The sequence below is a fragment of the Oncorhynchus tshawytscha genome, linkage group LG19 (genome assembly GCF_018296145.1).
Source record: "Oncorhynchus tshawytscha isolate Ot180627B linkage group LG19, Otsh_v2.0, whole genome shotgun sequence".
Lineage (NCBI taxonomy): Eukaryota > Metazoa > Chordata > Actinopteri > Salmoniformes > Salmonidae > Oncorhynchus > Oncorhynchus tshawytscha.
The window spans coordinates 21897778-21921134 of NC_056447.1; the positions used below are offsets into that span (position 1 = coordinate 21897778).

At 43.2% G+C, this 23357-nt stretch overlaps 1 protein-coding gene across 7 annotated transcripts in view; it reads left to right on the forward strand.

The window, feature by feature from the left end:
• Positions 1–9249, forward strand: part of LOC112219223 (protein NDRG4) — a 45036-nt gene extending 35787 nt beyond the window's left edge. For 5 of the 7 annotated variants that reach the window (XM_042301466.1, XM_042301469.1, XM_042301470.1 and 2 more), the window contains 5 exons: positions 1160–1207; positions 1365–1400; positions 1780–1831; positions 2172–2210; positions 6111–9249. In XM_042301466.1, the coding sequence (XP_042157400.1) occupies positions 1160–1207; positions 1365–1400; positions 1780–1831; positions 2172–2210; positions 6111–6259 (324 nt within the window). In that variant the 3' untranslated portion in view covers positions 6260–9249. The remainder of the gene's footprint in view (positions 1–1159; positions 1208–1364; positions 1401–1779; positions 1832–2171; positions 2211–6110) is intronic. The other 2 variants (XM_042301467.1, XM_042301472.1) reach the window with 1 other exon arrangement.
• The last annotated feature ends 14108 nt before the right edge of the window (positions 9250–23357 follow it).

Here is a 23357-nt window from a genome sequence, read left to right on the forward strand (position 1 = left end):
TTTTGAGAGAGAGAGAGAGAGAGAGAGATGGATGTCGCTTTAATATTTATTGGTATGTAATGTGTCTGCCAGCACACTTCTGTACACACCCCGTGTGCTGGAATGACTCATCACTGCAGCAGACTTCAGTAGCTGGGTCCACCCTCTCCCCCACCTCCCTCCAAGCCTCTCTTCAGTCTTTCATTCACAACATCTATGTCTCTACAATCCTATTGATTTCAATTTTATATATATATGTATATATGTATGTATATATAAAGAGACGACTCCGGAATGCTGGCCTTCTAGGCAGAGTTGCAAAGAAAAAGCCATATCTCAGACTGGCCAATAAAAAGGAAAAGATTAAGATGGGCAAAAGAACACAGACACTGGACAGAGGAACTCTGCCTAGAAGGCCAGCATCCTGGAGTCGGGTAATATTTAATGAAGCTGCCAGTTGAGGACTTGTGAGGCGTCTGTTTCTCAAACTAAACACTAATGTACTTGTCCTCTTGCTCAGTTGTGCACCGGGGCCTCCCATTCCTTGTTCTTTTCTGGTTAGAGCCAGTTTGCGCTGTTCTGTGAAGGGAGTAGCACACAGAGTTGTACAAGATCTTCAGTTTCTTGGCAATTCCTCGCACGAAATAGCCTTCATTTCTCAGAACAAGAATAGACTGACGAGTTCCAGAAGAAAGTTCTTTGTTTCTGGCCATTTTGAGCCTGTAATTGAACCCACAGATGCTCCAGATGCTCAACTAGTCTAAAGGCCAGTTTTATTGCTTCTTTAACCACAGTTAGTTTACAGGTGTGCTAACATAACTGCAAAAGGGTTTTCTATTGATCAATTAGCCTTTTAAAATGATCAACTTGGATAAGCTAACACAATGTGCCATTGGAACACAGGAGTGATGGTTGCTGATAATGGGCCTCTGTACGCCTATGTAGATATTCCATAAAAAATCTGTTTCCTGCTACAATAGTCATTTACAACATTAACAATGTCTACACTGTATTTCTGATCAATTTTGATCATACATTTTAATGGACGAAAAAAAATGCTTTTCTTTCAAAAACAAGGCCATTTTTAAAAGGGACCCCAAACTTTTAAACGGTGGTGTACATCTAAGAATGAAATATCCAGCACCGTGATCCTTTATGTAATATTTTGTTGTTCCTCAAGGTTGAATGTAATTCCAAACTTGACCCGACCAACACCACCTTCTTAAAGGTATGAATGCAAAGCATTAATTGTGAAATGTTGGTCTTTATTAGATTTTTCATCTAATTAATTAACCAAATGGAAAACAATTGTGCCTTACATGTTGTACTTGTTGAAACATTTGATGTAATGACTAATGTTCCTGTTCTCCCCTGTTGTGCTTCAGATGGCTGACTCTGGTGGACTTCCTCAGCTCACACAGGTCAGAACACTGCCTTCAGATGGCCCTCTGCATTCTCTCATTCCATATTCAAATACTCCTACTATTATTTAGCCATGCCTTCCTCTGCACCACCTCCATATCCCACTTACTTCCTCCAGTCTCTCTTCTGACGCAACTCTCAGATGACCCTTAACTTCCTCTTTAAAATACCTCTCTAACCTCTCTATATAAGGCCTCCATACAACCCTCTTATGAATCTCCACTTCCTCTTTTTATAAGCCATTCTGCCACCATGAGAGGGTTGGCTCTATAGCACTCTCCACAGAACTCCACAGAGGTCATAGACATCATCTGGGGTCAGGGTTACACAGTCTCAGGAGGTCAAATGTCCAACCGTGCTCTTCTTGTTGTTTTATAGCCTGGAAAACTGTCTGAAGCATTCAAGTACTTCCTTCAGGGGATGGGCTACAGTAAGTATCTAGAACCCGATCACAGTAATTTGTCATACAGTATATGAGTGAGTGTGTGAGACTGTGCATGTGTTTGAGGTCTCTCAGAAACTAGGCATCACTACCTTGACTGAGTTTATCTCTCCATACCTTAGAAATACAATGTTGTATAGTCTTCTCCCTTGTTTGTCTTAATCCTCTGCTTAAACACTGTCTGTACGTTGGGTTGCTCTGAATGTGTGATGGAGTCCAGTCCGGACTGTGTTGTGAAAATGTTGTTTGGTATGGTACGATGTGATGTCTATTGCAGGGACCTGTGTTGTGTTAATCTTGCCCTCTATGTTTTCCTGCCTTCGCTCAGTTGCGTATGTGAAGGATCGGAGGTTGAGTGGAGGGCCAGGTACTTCCTGTTTGCTGTTCACCTCTGACCTCCTCCTCTCTTCTTCCCCTACATGAGATGTGGAGTGATAATACTCTGATCATATATCTGCCTTGTGACTTATTATTGCATTTGATTTGTTTTGGCGCTTGATTTCTGGTCATTGGCAATCTTGACGATATATATTTTTTTTAAATAAAAAATGATGCATTTTTCCTCAGCCTAAGGGAAAATATGCCATTGTTACTTTTTTCCCCATCCCTGCCATTGCATTCTCTATCTTGCTCTTTGCATGGGATACAGTTAATTATGATCCAGAATTGAACTCTCATTGGCACATTGGAGTGTCCAAGTGAATCAACTTTTTGAGGAATGTTTGCATGAAAACAGATAGAAAAAGATCTTGCCAGGTTGTAAATGGAATATTATAGCTAATAGGCCTGTTATGCAAATACAGTGCCCTCCATAATGATTGGGACAGTGAAGCATTTTTTATTATTTGGGCTCTTTACTCTAAAAGTTTGCATTTGAAAACAAACAATGACTATGAGGTTAAAGTGCAGCTTTGATTTGAAGGTTCATCCATATCGGGTGAACCGTTTAGAAATTACAGCACTTTTTGTACATAGTTCCCCCATTTGATATTTGTGCATCTGTAACTTTCTCACTTGTCATTATTTACGATTCATTCAGGATGATCCGTAATCATGGTAGCATCCACATTAATGTAGAAGTGTTTAGAAACATATTCTATTCAAATTTACAATAAAAGTGACTCCAAAATGACACAATACATTATTTACCATTCATTTCTATTGGGAACAAAAATATGAAACACAACCAAAACAAACAGCAAATGCATCCAACAGAATTGTCGAGTCACAAACTCATAGTCATTGCGTGCTATACACTGCCTTCGGAAAGTATTCAGACCCCTTGACTTGTTCCACTCCTGTGTTGTCTTGGCTGTGTGCTCAGGGTCGTTGTCCTGTTGGAAGGTGAACCTTTGCTCCAGTCTGCGGTCCTGAGCATTCTGGAGCAGGTGTTCATCAAGGATCTATGTACTTTGCTCCGTTCATCTTTGCCTCGATCCTGACTAGTCTCCCAGTCCGTGCAGCTGAAAAACATCCCCACAGCATGATGCTGCCACCACCATGCTTCACCGTAGGGATGGTGTCTGGTTTCCTCCAGATGTGATGCTTGGCATTCAGGCCAAAGAGTTCAATCTTGGTTTCATCAGACCAGAGAATCTTGTTTCTCATGGTCTGAGAGTCCTTTAGGTGCCTTTTGGAATACTCCAAGTGGGCTGTCATGTGCCTTTTACTGAGGAGTGACTTCCGTCTGGCCATTCTACCATAAATGCCTGATTGGTGGAGTGTTGCAGAGAGTTGTCCTTCTGGAAGGTTCTTCCATCTCCACAGAGGAACTCTAGAGCTCTGACAGAGTGACCATCGGGCTCTTGGTCACCTCCCTGACCAAGGCCCTTCCCCCCAATTGCTCAGTTTGGCCAGGTGGCCAGCTCTAGGAAGAGTTTTGCTGGTTCCAAACTTCTTCCATTTAAGAATGATGGAGGCCACTATGTTCTTGGGGACCTTCAATGCTGCAGAAATGAACACCTGCAACTGGGTACTGGACTTCCTGACGGGCCGCCCCCAGGTGGTGAGGGTAGGCAACAACATCTCCTCCCCGCTGATCCTCAACACTGGGGCCCCACAAGGGTGCGTTCTGAGCCCTCTCCTGTACTCCCTGTTCACCCACGACTGCGTGGCCATGCACGCCTCCAACTCAATCATCAAGTTTGCGGACGACACAACAGTGGTAGGCTTGATTACCAACAACGACGAGACGGCCTACAGGGAGGAGGTGAGGGCCCTCGGAGTGTGGTGTCAGGAAAATAACCTCACACTCAACGTCAACAAAACTAAGGAGATGATTGTGGACTTCAGGAAACAGCAGAGGGAACACCCCCATCCACATCGATGGAACAGTAGTGGAGAGGGTAGCAAGTTTTAAGTTCCTCGGCATACACATCACAGACAAACTGAATTGGTCCACTCACACAGACAGCATCGTGAGGAAGGCGCAGCAGCGCCTCTTCAACCTCAGGAGGCTGAAGAAATTCGGCTTGTCACCAAAAGCACTCACAAACTTCTACAGATGCACAATCGAGAGCATCCTGGCGGGCTGTATCACCGCCTGGTATGGCAACTGCACCGCCCTCAACCGTAAGGCTCTCCAGAGGGTAGTGAGGTCTGCACAACGCATCACCGGGGCAAACTACCTGCCCTCCAGGACACCTACACCACCCGATGCTACAGGAAGGCCATAAAGATCATCAAGGACATCAACCACCCGAGCCACTGCCTGTTCACCCCGCTGCCATCCAGAAGGCGAGGTCAGTACAGGTGCATCAAAGCTGGGACCGAGAGACTGAAAAACAGCTTCTATCTCAAGGCCATCAGACTGTTAAACAGCCACCACTAACATTGAGTGGCTACTGCCAACACACTGTCAATGACACTAACTCTACTCCAGCCACTTTAATCATGGGAATTGATGGGAAATGTTGTAAATATATCACTAGCCACTTTAAACAATGCTACCTTATATAATGTCACTTACCCTACATTGTTCATCTCATGCATACGTTGATACTGTACTCTACATCATCGACTGCATCCTTATGTAATACATGTATCACTAGCCACTTTAACTATGCCACTTGGTTTACATACTTATCTCATATGTATATACTGTACTCGATATCATCTACTGTATCTTGCCTATGCTGCTCTGTACCATCACTCATTCATATATCCTTATGTACATATTCTTTATCCCCTTACACTGTGTATGACAGTAGTTTTTTTTTGAATTGTTAGTTAGATTACTTGCTCGTTATTACTGCATTGTCGGAACTAGAAGCACAAGCATTTCGCTACACTCGCATTAACATCTGCTAACCATGTGTATGTGACAAATAAAATTTGATTTGATTTGATTTGATTTGAAATGTTTTGGTACCCTTCCCCAGATCTGCACCTTGACATAATCCTGTCTCTGAGCTATAAGGACAATTCCTTTGACCTCACGGCTTGGTTTTTGCTCTGACATGCACTGTCAACTGTGGGAAAGGGGGATACCTAGTCAGTTGTTCAACTGAATGTATACAACTGCATTTAACCCAACCCCTCTGAATCAGAGAGGTGCGGGGGGCTGCCTTAATCAACATCCACGTCTTCGGGGCATGGGGAACAGTGGGTTAACTGCCTTGATCAGGGGCAGAACAACAGATTTTTACCTTGTCAGCTCTAACCACTAGGCTAGCTGCCGACCCTGGACATGCACTGTCAACTCTGGGACCTTTTATAGACAGGTGTTTGCCTTTCCAAATCATGTCCAATCATTTGAAGTTACCACAGGTGGACAATCAAGTTGTAGAAACAGCTCAAAGATGATCATTGGAAACAGGATGCACCCAAGCTCAATTTCGAGTCTCATAGCAAAGGGTCTGAATACTTGTGTAAATAAGGTATTTCTGTTTTTTATTTGTAATAAATTTGCAAACATTTCTAAAACTTGTTTTCAGTCTGTTATTATGGGGTATTGTGTGTAGATTTTTTAAAATTTTAGAATAAGGCTGTAACGTAACAAAATGTGGAAAAAGTCAAAGGGTCTGAATACTTTCCGAAGGCACTGTATATATGGGACCAAATACTTAACTTTCTGCTACATTAATACACATGTAAGTGAATTCGTCCCAATACATTTGCTCCTCTGAAATGGGGGGAGGGGACTGTCCGCCTTTACCTTTACCTTCAGACTGACCTCCCAAAATTGTACCTTCCCCTATTTCATTCTGTCTTATTTATTTCGCTCTCTGTCTCCCTCTCTCTTTTTCTCTGTCTGTCTCTCTCTTAGTGCCCTCTGCCAGTATGACCCGTCTGGCACGCTCCCGAACGGCCTCACTGACCAGTGGCAGCTCCATTGAGAGCTCTCGTATCCGGGGTTTTACACACACTGACAGCAACGAGGGCCAGGTCAGCCACACCATGGAGGTGTCCTGCTGAACCCTCAAACACACACACGTAGATAAACAGACAGACAGAATGGCGTTGGTTGGAGAGAGATGAGTTTCTACTTTGAAATTGTTAGTGCAGATTGTTCTCTCTATCTATCTCTATTTGTCTTTGTCCTAGTATTATCTTTCCCAAAGTCCCTCAGTATTTGACTACTTTTGCCCCCCTCACTGTAAAAGGACACCAATGTATTACTCTCCCCTTAAACTTAAGAAAGTTTTGGTTTTCTTGAATTGTCGTCTGTTTTGCTCAGTGTCTCCTCCCCCTTAATTTTCTCCTGCACCCCCAGCCAGCCACCTGCGCCCGCCCTCCTCCACTCAGACCCATAGGCTCATCTTCCCCCTCCCACACTGGATGCCGACAGTTTCTGTGAGGTGGTCAATGATGGTAGTTAAGTGGTTTGTGGTCAGTGAGGATGGTTGGGTAACTGGGGAAAAGACATACCTGACATTATGTATTAGGTTGCTCTATTCTTGCTCTTTGTCTGGGAAGTTCAAGATTTGACAGAAAGCAGCACACAGCCTTATATTTCAGAGGGGGTTTATATCACATTGTGGAGGATGTGTCTGTGTGACAGCTACTAGATCAGTATTCCCACTCCACATTCCATGCATGGCGTTATCCCATTGATTGTCATAAAGAAGCATAAATACATGTAGAGTGATTCTATACCCATGTAGCCCACGTGACTCCACTCACCTGCATTGGTAGGAGCATCCACCCTATAGGCAGTGTGACCACGGTCATTTCCAGCTCCCTAAGATGGAAGTAGTTCTGCCGAGGATCGGTTCTTAGTGGTCTCCCAAATGACAATCACACCTTGACCCAAACCAAACCAGACCTAGGAGCCGAGGCAGAACCTGTTAGATCTGAGATGTTCTTCTCTCAGGTCAGATATGCCAAATCTACACACACACACACTAACCTACGACGGCTGGGCTCTGTAAGGGGACCGATTGAAATGATATCGGTACAGAAGCACAAAACATGCACAAACTTACGCACACATGCAAACACTGTCAATGTGTCACAGTTCATGTATTGACATACCCATATGCATAGCTCACATAGAGAACTAACATCCCACAGACCTCTTTTTCCCTCCATGATATTGAGCTGAAATACTGGTCGTTGTTAATGGAGAGGAGTGTGCTGCTAGCTGATGTGATGGACGACCCATTGAGTTAAGTCCTATGAGGAGGAGCTGTTGCCCCTGACAATTTGCACAGTAATGTCTTTCTACATTCTATTTGCATTCCTTATTCTCAGTTAAAACATCTCCCTATTCTCTATTTGAATGTCAATCTCTGCATCCCTGACAAGGGTGAGGTGGGATAACTACTACTGCAGGGTGCTTCCTGGGACTGTCTGTAAGGGACGGGACTTTTTTGGGGCCCATTGCTCAAAGCTAGGAATGTAGGGAAATCCCACCCCCAACCACAAGATGCCCTGCCCCTTACAGATACGTCCAGTCGCCCCAAAAGGGCTATCAGCAGAGGTCACTTTTCAGTTCATAGTGTTGCCTGGCAACAGTGCACCAACGTACAACGGTCCCCAAGGGGTACACAGCAAAGATTTTAGGACAGAGAGATGAATTCATGAATGACTTCTGACAAAGAGTGAGGGAAAGGGAGAGATTATGTCTGGATGAATAAGAGGAATTTTCATTTGTAAAGATGGAAAGAGTGTGAGAGAGCTGGATCTACAAAATGTCTTGATAGGGGGACAATACGGGGGGGGATCGGGGGAATAATGTAAAGAGGGTATGAGTGGGGCTTCTGGGAGAGGATATTGGCTCAGGTCAACAAACACTCCCTAATACTCCTCCAATCTGTTTGCATGCACCTTAATGTGTGATATTCAAGGCTGTGGTCATGCATTTTCTCTCCGTAAGACTACTGTTGCTGTCAACTCTTGAGCAGGCCTGATTTTGACCCCTCCCTCAGTCTCATGCATACTGCCTGGTGGCCCCTGAATGTAATTGGTCATATTGAAGTGCTGTACAGTATTGTCCAAGTGCCCCCTTCCACCCACCCACCACCATTACCCACTAGTGCTTGTAGCTGCTTTCTCCCCTACCCTAACACCTACCCTACACTGTATCCTAACTCCTACCCTACACTGTACCCTAACACCTACCCTACACTGTATCCTAACTCCTACCCTACCCTACCTCCTACCCTACACTGTACCCTAACACCTACCCTACACTGTATCCTAACTCCTACCCTACCCTACACTGTACCCTAACTACTCCCCTACATTGTACCCTAACCCCTACCCTACACTGTACCCTAACTCCTACCCTAACTCCCACCCTACCCTACATTGTACCCTAATTCCTACCCTACATTGTACCCTAACTCCTACCCTACCCTACATTGTACCCTAATTCCTACCCTACATTGTTCCCTAACTTCTACCCTACCCTACATTGTTCTCTAACTCCTACCCTAATTCATACCCTACATTGTACCCTAACTCCTACCCTACATTGTACCCTAACTCCTACCCTGCATTGTACCCTAACTCCTACCCTAACTAGTCCAAGAACCCAAGTCCTTCCAGGTCCTCCTTGCTCTGTAGATAGAGCAGGTCAACTGAAAGAGCACTCCAACACTCAACACTATTGTATTGTGACAAACAGCATTTGGTTCCTCTTTCCTAGAGTTCCCCTTTTTACATAACAATATAATTAAGTTTTCTGTGGTGTATTGGTTCTCGTGTATTATTATTATTACTACAGTATTATTGATTGATTTATATTGAGCAATAAGTTGTTTTTTGACTGTATGGTTTCATGAGAGTCTCCCCAACATTGTTTCTGTTCACAGAGAAGGTAGGATTGACTCTTACCTGCTTAGTCATAAAATGTGTAATGTAAAGTTTAAATATACATACAGTATATATACCGTAAGCTTTCTCTGTCCAAGCATTGAACATGTAAAGACAAAGAAATAAAGACTTTATGTCAGCATGGAGTCATATGTTTAATAAGTGCATTTCTTTGCAACACTGGTTTTATTGAAAAAGTCCCGATTCACACATTTTTTCACTTGCTTCCACTGATGCTGGATATGTACACAACAAAATACACACGGTCAAGTGAGCAATAAACACTTATTTAGATGCGACTCAAACATTATTGTTGTATATATACAGTAGTTCACCCAAAAGTAACCTTGCTGTGGGGGTGACCATTTTGGCGGTGACGTTGAAGTGGTAGACAGCGTCTTTGTTGTAGCAGTTATTCGTAAAGGGCGACCCCGTATGTGACGACGTTCGTTCCCCTGGATGGTGTTGGAGATGTGAATAACCACACTGCCTGAAATACTGACCCCCACAACCAGAGAGCTCAGGCTGCTATACAGTCTCACAAAGTTGAGCAGGTTTGGGGTCATGACCCCAAGAGCCAAAGCTGAATATAAAGTTGAAGTCGGAAGTTTACATACACCTTAGCCAAATACATATAAACTAAGTTTTTCACAATTCCTGACATGTATTCCTAATAAAAACTCCCTGTCTTAGGTTGGTTAGGATCACCACTTTATTTTAAGAATGTGAAATGTCAGAATATTAGTAGAGAGTGATTTATTTCAACTTTTATTTCTTTCATCACATTCCCAGTGGGTCAGAAGTTTACATACACTCAATTAGTATTTGGTAGCATTGCCTTTCAATTGTTTAACTTGGGTCAACTGTTTCGGGTAGCCTTCCACAAGCTTCCCACAATAAGTTGGGTGAGTTTTGGCCCATTCCTCCTGACAGAGCTGGTGTAACTGAGTCAGGTTTGTAGGCCTCCTTGCTCGCACAGGCTTTTTTAGTTCTGCCCACAAATGTTCTATAGGATTGAGGTCAGGGCTTTGTGATGGCCACTCCAATACCTTGACATTTTCCTTAAGCCATTTTGCCACAACTTTGGAAGTATGCTTGGGGTCAAGCTTGAACTTCCTGACTGATGTCTTGAGATGTTGCTCCAATATATCCACATAATTTTCCTACCTCATGATGCCATCTATTTTGTGAAGTGCACCAATCCCTCCTGCAGCAAAGCACCCCCCCCTTTTTCCTCCAAACATAATGATGGTAAGTTCTATTTTTGATCCATCAGACCAGAGGACATTTTTCCAAAAAGTATGATCTTTGTCCCCATGTGCAGTTGCAAACCGTAGTCTGGCTTTTTTTATGGCGATTTTGGAGCAGTGGCTTCTTCCTTGCTGAACAGCCTTTCAGGTTATGTCGATACAGAACTAATTTTACTGTGGATGTAGATACTTTTGTACACGTTTCCTCCAGCATCTTCACAAGGTCCTTTGCTGTTGTTCTGGGATCGATTTGCACTTTTCGTACCCTAGTACGTTCATCTCTAGGAGACAGAACGCATCTCCTTCTTGAGTGGTATGACAGCTGCATGGTCCCATGGTGTTTATACTTGGGTGCTATTGTTTGTACAGATGAACGTGGTACCTTCAGGAGTTTGGAAATTGCTCCCAAGGATGAACCAGATTTGTGGAGGTCTACAATTTGTTTTCTGAGATCTTGGCTGATTTCTTTTGATTTTCCCATGATGTCAAGCAATGAGGCACTGAGTATAAAGGTAGGCCTTGAAATATATCTACAGGTGCACCTTCAATTGACTCAAATGCTGTCAATTAGCCTATCAGAAGCTTATAAGCCATGACATCATTTTCTGGAATTTTCCAAGCTTTTTAAAGGCACAGTCAACTTAGTGTATGTAAACTTCTGACTCACTGGAATTGTGATACAGTGAATTATAAGTGAAATAATCTGTCTGTAAACAATTGTTGGAAAAATTACTTGTGTCATGCGCAAAGTAGATGTCCTAACCGACTTGGCAAAACTATAGTTTGTTAACAAGAAATTTGTGGAGTGGTTGAAAAACGAGTTTTAATGACTCCAACCTAAGTGTATGTCAACTTCCGACTAGTATATAGTAGCTGAATATGTGTCGGGACCAGTCATGCTCTGAAGGCTGCCTATAGGACCGTTTCCTACACGAGACACAGAATGAACAAGAGGACAGTGACACCACAGCAGCAATCAGCTCTTTAAATGCTGATGAGAAAGTTATAGATGTCAATACAGGTGCTGTGGAATAAAAGCATGGGGATGTTCAAGGGGCGGGGCAGTAAGATGGTGGCCATTCTAGCACTGGTCCAGGTCCCTCAGACATTTGTTGGCCTCCTGTCCCCTGACTACCTGCATGTTGGCAAACTTCTCCAGGTCCCCCATCTCCGCTATGACCTCCTGCAGCTGATGAGAGTGCCTAATCATTCCTCAATACACATAGTCACAATGAGGATCCACATGCTTCTCTACAACACCTTTAAAACATAGTAGTCATACATGTTCATATTTAATGTACTGTGGCTGCTCATTGTTAGAGTTAGTATGTTTTACTATAGTTTGTGACCCAGCATAGAGAAATATGTTGTTTTTTTTTAAACATGTTTGACAACATCCATTCATTGTTTATTTAACTTTATTTCTGGTTGATGCAATGAGCTGCTGGATCTGAGGCAGTTCGTTCTTTATGACCTGCAGAGACATAGTCCTGTACAGATCACCATCATCCGCATACTCCAGCACACAATACGCCTCTTCAGACCCAGCAACAGACCCTCCACTTTCACAGGCTAGAGGTGAACATTAGACAGGTAACAGGCTAGAGGTTACAGGTTACAGGTGAACAGTAGACAGGTAACGGGTTACAGGTGAACAGTAAACGTGTTACAGGTGAACAGTAGACAGGTTACAGGTGAACAGTAGACAGGTTACAGGTAGACAGGTTACAGGTGAACAGTAGACAGGTTACAGGTGAACGGTAGACGGGTAACAGGTTACAGGTGAACGGTAGACAGGTAACAGGTGAACGGTAGACAGGTAACAGGTTACAGGTGAACGGTAGACAGGTTACAGGTGAACGGTAGACAGGTTACAGGGTACAGGTGAACGGTAGACAGGTTACAGGTTACAGGTGAACGGTAGACAGGTTACAGGTGAACGGTAGATAGGTAACAGGTAACAGGTGAACAGTAGACAGGTAACAGGTTAGAGGTGAACAGTAGACAGGTAACAGGTTAGAGGTGAACAGTAGACAGGTAACAGGTTAGAGGTGAACAGTAGACAGGTAACAGGTTAGAGGTGAACAGTAGACAGGTAACAGGTTATAGGTGAACAGTAGACAGGTAACAGGCTAGAGGTGAACAGTAGACAGGTAACAGGCTACAGGTGAACAGTAGATAAGTAACAGGTTACAGGTGAACAGTAGACAGATAACAGGCGAACAGTAGACAAGTAACAGGTTACAGGTGAACAGTAGACATGTAACAGGTTACAGGTGAACAGTAGACAGGTAACAGGTGAACATTAGAACAGGGTTACAGGTGACCAGTAGTCAGGTAACAGGTGAACAGTAGACAGGTAACAGGTTGCAGGTGAACATCATACAGGTTACAGGTGAACAGTAGACATGTTACAGGTGAACAGTAGACATGTAACAGGTTACAGGTGAACATTAGACAGGTTACAGGTGAACATTAGACAGGTTACAGGTGAACAGTAGACATGTAACAGGTTACAGGTTACAGGTGAACAGTAGACAGGTAACAGGTTGCAGGTGAACATTATACAGGTTACAGGTGAACAGTAGACAGGTAACAGGTTGCAGGTGAACATTATAACAGGTTATACAGGTGAACATTAGACAGGTTAGAACATGTGTAACAGGTGAACAGTAGACATGTAACAGGTTACAGGTAACAGGTGAACAGTAACAGGTTAGGTAAACAGTACAGGTAACAGGTGAACAGACAGGTAACAGGTGAACAGCAGACAGGTTACAGGTGAACAGTAGACATGTAACTTCCATTAATACTGCATTACACAATGAAATCATGTAAAATATCAGAGATCCGTTTCTCACTATAGGTAATTGCTTTAGAGAGTGAATGTTTAGAAATAGGATTTCAGAAGCCTGTCTCTTACCTGCTGTGGAGTGATGTTTTTAGTGCACTTTGAGGCACTGTCCTTTACAGTATCAAATCAAAATCAAATTGTGTTCGCACATGCTTTGTATCAACAGGTCTAGACTAACAGTGAAATGCTTACTTAGGGGGCCCTTCCCAACAATGCAGAGAAAGAAAATACAGAAATAATAGAATAATAAAAGTAATAATAAATACATCATGAGTAACAATAACTTGGCTATATACACTACATGACAAAAGTATGTGGACATCTGCTCATCAAACATCTCATTCCAAAATCATGGGCTTCCCCCATTTGTTGCTACAACAGCCTCCACTCTCCTGGGAAGGCTTTCCACTAGATGTTGGAACATTGCTGTGAGGATTGGCTTCCATTCAGCCACAAGAGCATTAGTGAGGTTGGGCACTGATGTTGGGCGATTAGGCCTGTCGCAGTACGCCTGTCGCAATACGCCTCTTCAGACCCAGCAACAGACCCTCCACTTTCACAGGCTAGAGGTGAACATTAGACAGGTAACAGGCTAGAGGTTACAGGTTACAGGTGAACAGTAGACAGGTAACGGGTTACAGGTGAACAGTAAACGTGTTACAGGTGAACAGTAGACAGGTTACAGGTGAACAGTAGACAGGTTACAGGTAGACAGGTTACAGGTGAACAGTAGACAGGTAACAGGTTACAGGTGAACGGTAGACGGGTAACAGGTTACAGGTTACAGGTGAACGGTAGACAGGTAACAGGTGAACGGTAGACAGGTAACAGGTTACAGGTGAACGGTAGACAGGTTACAGGTGAACGGTAGACAGGTTACAGGGTACAGGTGAACAGTAGACAGGTGGTTACAGGTGAACGGTAGACAGGTTACAGGTTACAGGTGAACGGTAGACAGGTTACAGGTGAACGGTAGACAGGTTACAGGGTACAGGTGAACGGTAGACAGGTTACAGGTTACAGGTGAACGGTAGACAGGTTACAGGTGAACGGTAGACAGGTTACAGGTGAACGGTAGATAGGTAACAGGTAACAGGTGAACAGTAGACAGGTAACAGGTTAGAGGTGAACAGTAGACAGGTAACAGGTTAGAGGTGAACAGTAGACAGGTAACAGGTTAGAGGTGAACAGTAGACAGGTAACAGGCTATAGGTGAACAGTAGACAGGTAACAGGCTATAGGTGAACAGTAGACAGGTAACAGGCTATAGGTGAACAGTAGACAGGTAACAGGCTACAGGTGAACAGTAGATAAGTAACAGGTTACAGGTGAACAGTAGACAGATAACAGGCGAACAGTAGACAAGTAACAGGTTACAGGTGACCATTAGACAGATAACAGGTTACAGGTGAACAGTAGACAGGTAACAGGTTACAGGTGAACAGTAGACAGGTAACAGGTTGCAGGTGAACATTATACAGGTTACAGGTGAACAGTAGACATGTTACAGGTGAACAGTAGACATGTAACAGGTTACAGGTGAACATTAGACAGGTTACAGGTGAACAGTAGACATGTAACAGGTTACAGGTGAACAGTAGACAGGTAACAGGTGAACATTAGACAGGTTACAGGTGAACAGTAGTCAGGTTACAGGTGAACAGTAGACAGGTAACAGGTTGCAGGTGAACATCATACAGGTTACAGGTGAACAGTAGACATGTTACAGGTGAACAGTAGACATGTAACAGGTTACAGGTGAACATTAGACAGGTTACAGGTGAACAGTAGACAGGTAACAGGTGAACAGTAGACAGGTTACAGGTGAACATTATACAGGTTACAGGTGAACAGTAGACATGTTACAGGTGAACAGTAGACATGTAACAGGTTACAGGTGAACAGTAGACAGGTTACAGGTTGCAGGTGAACATTATACAGGTTACAGGTGAACAGTAGACAGGTAACAGGTTGCAGGTGAACATTATACAGGTTACAGGTGAACAGTAGACATGTAACAGGTTACAGGTGAACAGTAGACATGTAACAGGTTACAGGTGAACAGTAGACAGGTAACAGGTGAACAGCAGACAGGTAACAGGTGAACAGTAGACAGGTAACAGGTTGCAGGTGAACATTATACAGGTTACAGGTGAACATTAGACAGGTTACAGGTGAACAGTAGACATGTAACAGGTTACAGGTGAACAGTAGACAGGTAACAGGTGAACAGTAGACAGGTAACAGGTGAACAGCAGACAGGTTACAGGTGAACAGTAGACATGTAACTTCCATTAATACTGCATTACACAATGAAATCATGTAAAATATCAGAGATCCGTTTCTCACTATAGGTAATTGCTTTAGAGAGTGAATGTTTAGAAATAGGATTTCAGAAGCCTGTCTCTTACCTGCTGTGGAGTGATGTTTTTAGTGCACTTTGAGGCACTGTCCTTTACAGTATCAAATCAAAATCAAATTGTGTTCGCACATGCTTTGTATCAACAGGTCTAGACTAACAGTGAAATGCTTACTTGGGGGCCCTTCCCAACAATGCAGAGAAAGAAAATACAGAAATAATAGAATAATAAAAGTAATAATAAATACATCATGAGTAACAATAACTTGGCTATATACACTACATGACAAAAGTATGTGGACATCTGCTCATCAAACATCTCATTCCAAAATCATGGGCTTCCCCCATTTGTTGCTACAACAGCCTCCACTCTCCTGGGAAGGCTTTCCACTAGATGTTGGAACATTGCTGTGAGGATTGGCTTCCATTCAGCCACAAGAGCATTAGTGAGGTTGGGCACTGATGTTGGGCGATTAGGCCTGTCGCAGTCGGCGTTCCAATTCATCCCAACGGTGTTCGATGGGGTTGAGGTCAGGACTTTGTGCAGGCCAGTCAAGTTCTTCCACACCGATCTCGACAAACCATTTCTGTATGGACCTCGCTTTGTGCACGAATCCACACATTTGAAGTGGTGTCCACATACTTTTGCATATATAGTGTTCACATGGGTACCAGTACCGAATCGATGTGCAGGGGTATGGGGTAATTGAGGTAGATATGTACATATAACTAGGAATAAAGTGACAGATAAACAGTAGCAGCGTATGTGATGAGACAAAAAAAAGTTAGTGCCAAAAGGGTCAATGCAAATAGTCCGGGTAACTATTCTATTTAACTAACTACATGGCTTGGTGTATCAGTACCGCTTGCTGTACGGTAGCAGAGAGAACAGTCTATGACTTGGGTGGCTGAAGTCTTCCTCTGACACTGCCTGGCATAGAGTTCCTGGATGGCAGGGAGCTCGGCCCCAGTGATGTACTGGGCTGTACGAACTACCCTTTGTAATGCCTTGCGGTGAGATGCCAAGCAGTTGCCATACCAAGCAGTGATGCAACCAGTCAAGATGTGCTCAATGGGGAAGCTGTCAAACTTTTTGAGGATCTGAGGGCCCATGCCAAATCTTTTCATCCACCTGAGGTGGAAGAGGCTTTGTCGTGCCCTCTTCACGACTCTGTTGGTGTGTGGACCATGATAGATCCTTCGGAATGTGGATACCGAGGAACTTGAAACTCTCGACCCGCTCCACTACAGCCCCTTTCTTCGTCGATTTGAATGGGGGCGTGCTCAGCCCTCCATTTCCTGTAGTCCACAATCAGCTCCTTTGTCTTGCTCACATTGAGGAAGAGGTTGTTGTTCCGGGGCCACACTGCCAGGTCTCTGACCTCCTCCCTATAGGCTGTATCATCATCGTTGGTGATCAGGCCTACCAACGTCATGGTGTTGGACAATGGTAGGCCGGATCACCAATGACGATGAGACCCACAACCGCGGCTACGCAGTTGTGGGTGAACAGGGAGTACAGGACTAAGCACACACCACACAGGGACTACGGTGGTCTGCTTGTAACGTGTAGGTATTACAGATTGGGTCAGGGAGAGGTTGAAAATGTCAGTGAAGACACTTGCCATCTGGTCAGCGCAGACTCTGAGTACACGTCCTGGTAATCCATCTGGCCTTGTGAATTTAACCTGTTTAAAAGGTCTTACATCGGCTACAGAGAACTTGATCACACAGTCATCCGGAACATGCTCTCATTAGGGAAGGGGCGCTCAGGTCACACACACACACAATCATTCAGCGACAACCAGGCCTGCGAAGAACAGTGGGAGAAATGTGCAGAGAAAGCATACAATATTATAATACACACCTGCAAGACCTTTTTTAACATTGAATTGTCAAAGATTCATGTAGACAAAATGTGTTATCGGCTGAGCAGGACAGTGGTGAGGATGGAGACCGGCCCAGTGATCATCAATGTAAACACCAGAGAGGACATCATGTTTGGCCAGAGTACAGAATGGATGTTAGACCAATTGCTCTAAGACCCATGTAAATATGAGAGGGATATGCGACTCCCTCTTGTGAAAAAAGACATAAGGCATTAATGCTGATAAGAATAACGGTAAGAAAAGAAAAATGTGAAAGAAAAAAGATGGGAAGTTAAGTTTTATAGTTTGTGGGTTTGCAAATGAAATATGACCAAATATGTGTGGTAGGGAAAAAAATATTAGGAACAGAAACAAAAACATGTTCTACTTCTGTTCACAGGGCAACACGATAGATGAGAAAAGATATAGGATTGTGCAAGAGCTTATTCTAACTCGCTCTCAGTTCCACTCTTTGTCACGATTGGTTTGTGCAATTAAATTATATTGAAAAGATGCCCCCGTAAAAAAATGTCTGTTCTTCGTCAAGCATGTCTGATCTATGGCAATGCCAGACTTTAGCTATACACTTTAGTGAGCAGCTTCAAGTCTACTGTACGTTCAGTAGAGATGTAGGGCCATACAAGCCACACCAAGATGGATCTTCATTTTCTAACATTTTAGAGCTAGTGCAGTGTTTAAAGGAGTTCAAATTTTAAAATATCAAGTAGTAGTGGGGTTAGCTTATCTGATAACTTTTTAAAGAGGCCCTCTAGAAAACCATCTGGGGCTATAGGCATTTTACATGGCAATGCTTGGGTGCTTGTCTTATTTAAGAATAGTGACTCAAACTATACCTCCAGCTCAGAATGAATGTACAAAACATTAAGAACAGCTGCTCTTTCCATGACATAGACTGACCAAGTGAACCCAGGGGAAAGCTATGATCCTTTATTGATGTGACTTGTTAAATCCACTTCAATCAGTGTAGATGCAGGGGAGGAGACAGGTTAAAGAAGGATTTTGAAGCCTTGAAGACAAACCAACATTGGACAAGACAAAAAAATGTAAGTGCCTTTGAACGGGGTACAGTAGTAGGTGCCAGGGGCACCTGTCAAGAACTGCAACCCTGCTGGGTTTTTCACGCAGAACACCTCGTCCAATACACCCTTGTGCCCATAGGGTGGACTGGTGATTCAGCTGGCAGCCTGTATGCTCTTTAAAATAAAATAATCATAAAAAAACAGTTAGTCTGATACCAAAACTAAATCAATGTATTTATTATGAGCACGCCCCACTATTGGTTAGAATGAGATTTCAGAAATCATGATGCTGTCTGCTATTCAACAGACGGTGAATGCGTTACCATCGCGCCAAACAGCGCTTGTGATAAACATCGTTACAGGCTATTTATAATAAAGCAAAATTTAAGCAATTATTTAACTGGCTGCTGACTGGTTGAGTATCTATTCTTCCCGAAAGTCCTTCATAAGGATGAGTGACATGTCAAAAACATCGCCATCCAGACAGACTGAGAGGAACCTCTGACTGGATGTAATATAGCCATCATCCGCTGGGATTTTGTGCTGTATTGCTACCATCTCGCTACAACACACACACTCGTACTCTCTAGCCATTATCTGGCAGCATCCGCACTCACCCAATTGTGGCACAGCTACACCGAACCTCTAGCTGAGGTGTTTCAGGCGGCGTATCTGTGTCACTGCTACGAGAACAAACTCTTTGATCTGGGGCATCGATTAGCTCAAACATGAACGGCTTCAGTAGGTTGATTGGCTCCCCAACTGACTTTATTTCATTCTCTGTTATTAACTCATTCTCATACTCGGAGCTACTCTTGGTAAATTCAGACATTTTTGGGAGTTCCAACATGTTCTCTCCTGCCAGTGACGCAACAATGCCAATATGGCGACTAACAGCTGGCCGGCGTTCTAAAATCCTAGTTCCCCTTTAAGGATTGGTCCGAGCGTTCTGACCTCACAACCACAGGCAAGATAACTGGCTAACGTTGGCTACTTACTAGCTACTTCCAGACACAAATGAGAGAACAGCTCACTGACCATTTAACTCGCCCTAACAGAGCTGGTTAGGCTGTTATGTTATCCAGTGCGTTGGTTACTGCAACTGTGCTGCATGCAACCATTGACGCTTTTTGCCAACGTTTACTGACACCGGCCAAAATCAACAGGTGTTGGGCGTTCATAAAGTAATTAGTTATTCTGCGCTCTGGCACTCAGAGCAGATAGCCAGAGCGAATTTACCAGCTACGTCTATCAACAGTTGTTGCAGTGACATTCTATTGAAACGGTTACTTGCATAGTGGAGTCTTTTGTTCAGACAAATAGCTAGCTATGTAAACAATGAACCATAATCCCCTCTCATGACGTTCATACCCTGCATGAATCTGCAGGTAGCTAACCAACCAGGTTCACTGTTAGGTAGTTGAGTCTTTCTACAATTGGAGGACATTTTCTGTCCCACCCTGGAAATGTCTAATAATCCAGGCCCAAAATGCTAAAACATGCACTTGTGTAAATGATACTTGTCATGAGACAAAATGTATATATAGTTGTAGAAAAGTGGTTCCAAAATTATTTAAAATACCAAATAGCTCTCGAGCACCCCCTAAAATGGCATTTCTCTTGTCCCACCTTCTTGATGACCAACTTGCACATCAAATATAACAGTTAAAATAAGTTTTAAATCTACTTGTTTTGGTATGATTTTGTTATATGTCTCTTGTAATTGTTAAAACAATTTGTTTAATCATCAACATATTTTAAATGACATCAATTATGCACTGAAGTTGTGTCCCACAACATGCATGCAGCCCTGTTACCAGAAACCTATTTATGTCACACCCTGATCTGTTTACCTGTCCTCATTATTGTCTCCACCCCCTCCAGATGTTGCTTGTTTCCCCCAGTGTATTTATCTCTGTGTTTCCTGTCTCTCTGTGCCAGTTCATCTTGTATGTCCCAAGTCAACCAACGGGTTTCTCGTACTCATGCCTTGCCTTTTCTCCTTTTTTCTAGTCCTCCTGGTTTTGACCCTTGCCTGTTCTGGACTCTGTACCCACCTGCCTGACCATTCTGCCTGCCTTGACCACGAGCCTTTCTGCTACTCTGTACATCCTGAACTCTGATCTGGTTTTGACCTTTTGCCTGCCCACTACTATTCTCTTGCCTCCTCCTTTTGGATTATTAAACATTGTAAAACTCCAACCATATGCCTCCTGTGTCTGCATCTGGGTCTCGCCCTTGTGTCATGATAATTTAGCCTGGCAGAGGACCTAAAAAAAACGGAGTCACATGACAGAGGAAATATCATCAAGCCATTTGCTAACCCCATGGGTAGACCAAAGGTATGTCCTCTCTTTTATATTCCTCCAATCTTTTCAGCCTTGATTGAGTGTCACTCTAACCAACACAACCCTGTTACTCATTATCAGAATAAGACAAATTCATTTCAAAGTTCTGTTTTTATTTATGTAAAACTAAGTTTGTCCTTGACCTTGACAGTAACGCTACATTCCACAGCTAGCATCTATTCCTGAGAAAAAGCTTACATTAGCATAGATTGCACTACAGTATTAGGGTTGAATATCCTTCAGTTCACTCTGCAGGTGAAATAGTGAGGTGACAATATATTTGTTTCTTTTAGGCAACGTGATCTTCGGATAAGAAAAAGGAGGGCTGCCAAAGAAATTCAACCGTGAGCTGCAGAAACTACAAGATCAGTTGAGGAAAGTCGAACAGCGAGCAGAAAAATACAGAAAGCGGCTCCAACAATCGAAATGGGACCACCCGTCTCCAAGATCCAAAGTCAACAAGTTGGTTCCGCAAATCTCGGGCACATCCTTAAGGAGAACCCTGTTGTTTCATGCAGCAGTAGCTGATCTTGTAGTCAAACAACATGAAAATCTAGGTTTTATTTTTAAAAAAATGCTTCACCGGATGCACATCATCAGCAGGATCACAACTGGGGGAAAAAGCAAACGGTCAAGAAAATGCAGAAAAGATTACTGTGGAAGAACCTCAATTTGAAGTTCCTGGATGAGCATACCAACTTCCGTGACACATCACTGGGTTGTGCGTCCAACATTGGCAGATCGTGACACATGCATGTGCAAACAACATGAAAATCTAGGTTTTATTGCCAAAAAGCTTCACCGGATGCACATCATCGACTCATCCGATGTGGAGAGCCTGACACATGACATCACGTGACCCTACAAACAAGCAATGTATGTATGGGGAATATTAATATCAATTAATATCGATCCCCTCAAAAGCCACTACAGAGCATCTCCTATCTTCAGTAGGCCACTGTGGACAAAGAGCACAAAAATGATCCAGACTGAAGGGACCACCTGCCATATAGCAACACCTGGAGCCCATCATGAGGGAAATCCAAGAGAGATGCCCGGATGTGACAACCGTCTATTTAAAAAATATATATATATATATTTTTTAGCAATGATCCCTGCACACAGTAAAAGCCGTGTGGTAATTTGTACCTCTTTTGTACTGACACTTTTCAAGAAGGGGTTTACAAGAGGAACCTGGAACTACTTCGAACCCAGTCGTGGCAAAGGTGCCCCAGGTGGTGTGGGTGGCACATTGAAGAGGATATCCCCACAGAGTTGATATCCCCACGGCATTATCCTTGTACCAAGCTCTGAGTGAGGGACAATCAAAGGTGAAATTGTTTTACATCCAGGAGCAAACTGTGGAGGATGCAGTGAAAGAAATGCCAGCTGACCTTCCAGCCGTACCGTCCACAATGAGGCTCCACCAGGTGGTCACTCTTTCACCTGGGAAAATTCTCTACCGCGACGTCCGCTGCCTGTGTTCTGCAACAGGGAATCTGGAGTGTGATTGCCAAAAAACAAAGTGTTTCAGCTTTAATCTCACAGATGACCACACAGAAGACCCCATACACAGCACACCAGAAGAAGTGCAGTGGCACAGTCCAGAGGTTGTGGGGAAATGGTGTGCCCTGGTGTACCACCACACCATCTACTCAGGGATCATCCAAGAGGTGAATAAGACCCACTGCCAGGTGAAATGTAGAGAGTGGGGGTAAACCGTCCCGCAACGGCCAGAAAAAAACCTTTGGTATCCCCTGTATCCCTTTGAGGATGTGCTGGCCCTCATTCCTCCCCCAGAGAACATTACCTCACACCACATGGCCATCGCAAGTGAGGTATGGGATACTCTGGCCAGCCACTAAAATTATCTGAAGAGAACATCAGCTTTCTAAAATATTGATCAGTGCATGACTATTTTTGATGCTCATTTAATGTCGCCCTACTGTAATATGACTATTTATTTTTTATATTTGTCCATTTTAATATTTGATCAGATCCAGTTTGTGGTCTTGTTGACATGTTTATTTTTTTATCATTCATACTCACCTGTTGATCCTCATTTGAAAAGATATATTAAATATTATTAAACAACGTTCCTGTGGTCCTGGGTATTTATTTGTCACATTTATGTCAGGATTTATGTCATGTTACTTTGTGCAACCCTGTAACTTTCATTTCAACTCTGTTACCATATCAGTTTTATTAAAATAATCTTAAATAATTTTCTAAACTCACAAGGGTTTAACCTATTGTCCTTCTAATAGTTTGAATGATTATATGCGTAACATATTTGAAAATACTGAAATTAGTTTTAAAAAACGTGACTATTGAATGGTTGGGCAAGATTTCATAAGTCAAGTCTTATCTGAAATTGAATGTGACTTTGTTCACATAATTGTAAAGGATTTATTAAACAATCATTTAAAATGTACTTTTTTCAAGTTCCTGAGTATTTGTATCAGGTTTGCGCCAAGCATAGCACACAAAACATCATAAAAAGTGTACTTTTGATGCCTGAGCTGGAGGAATCAA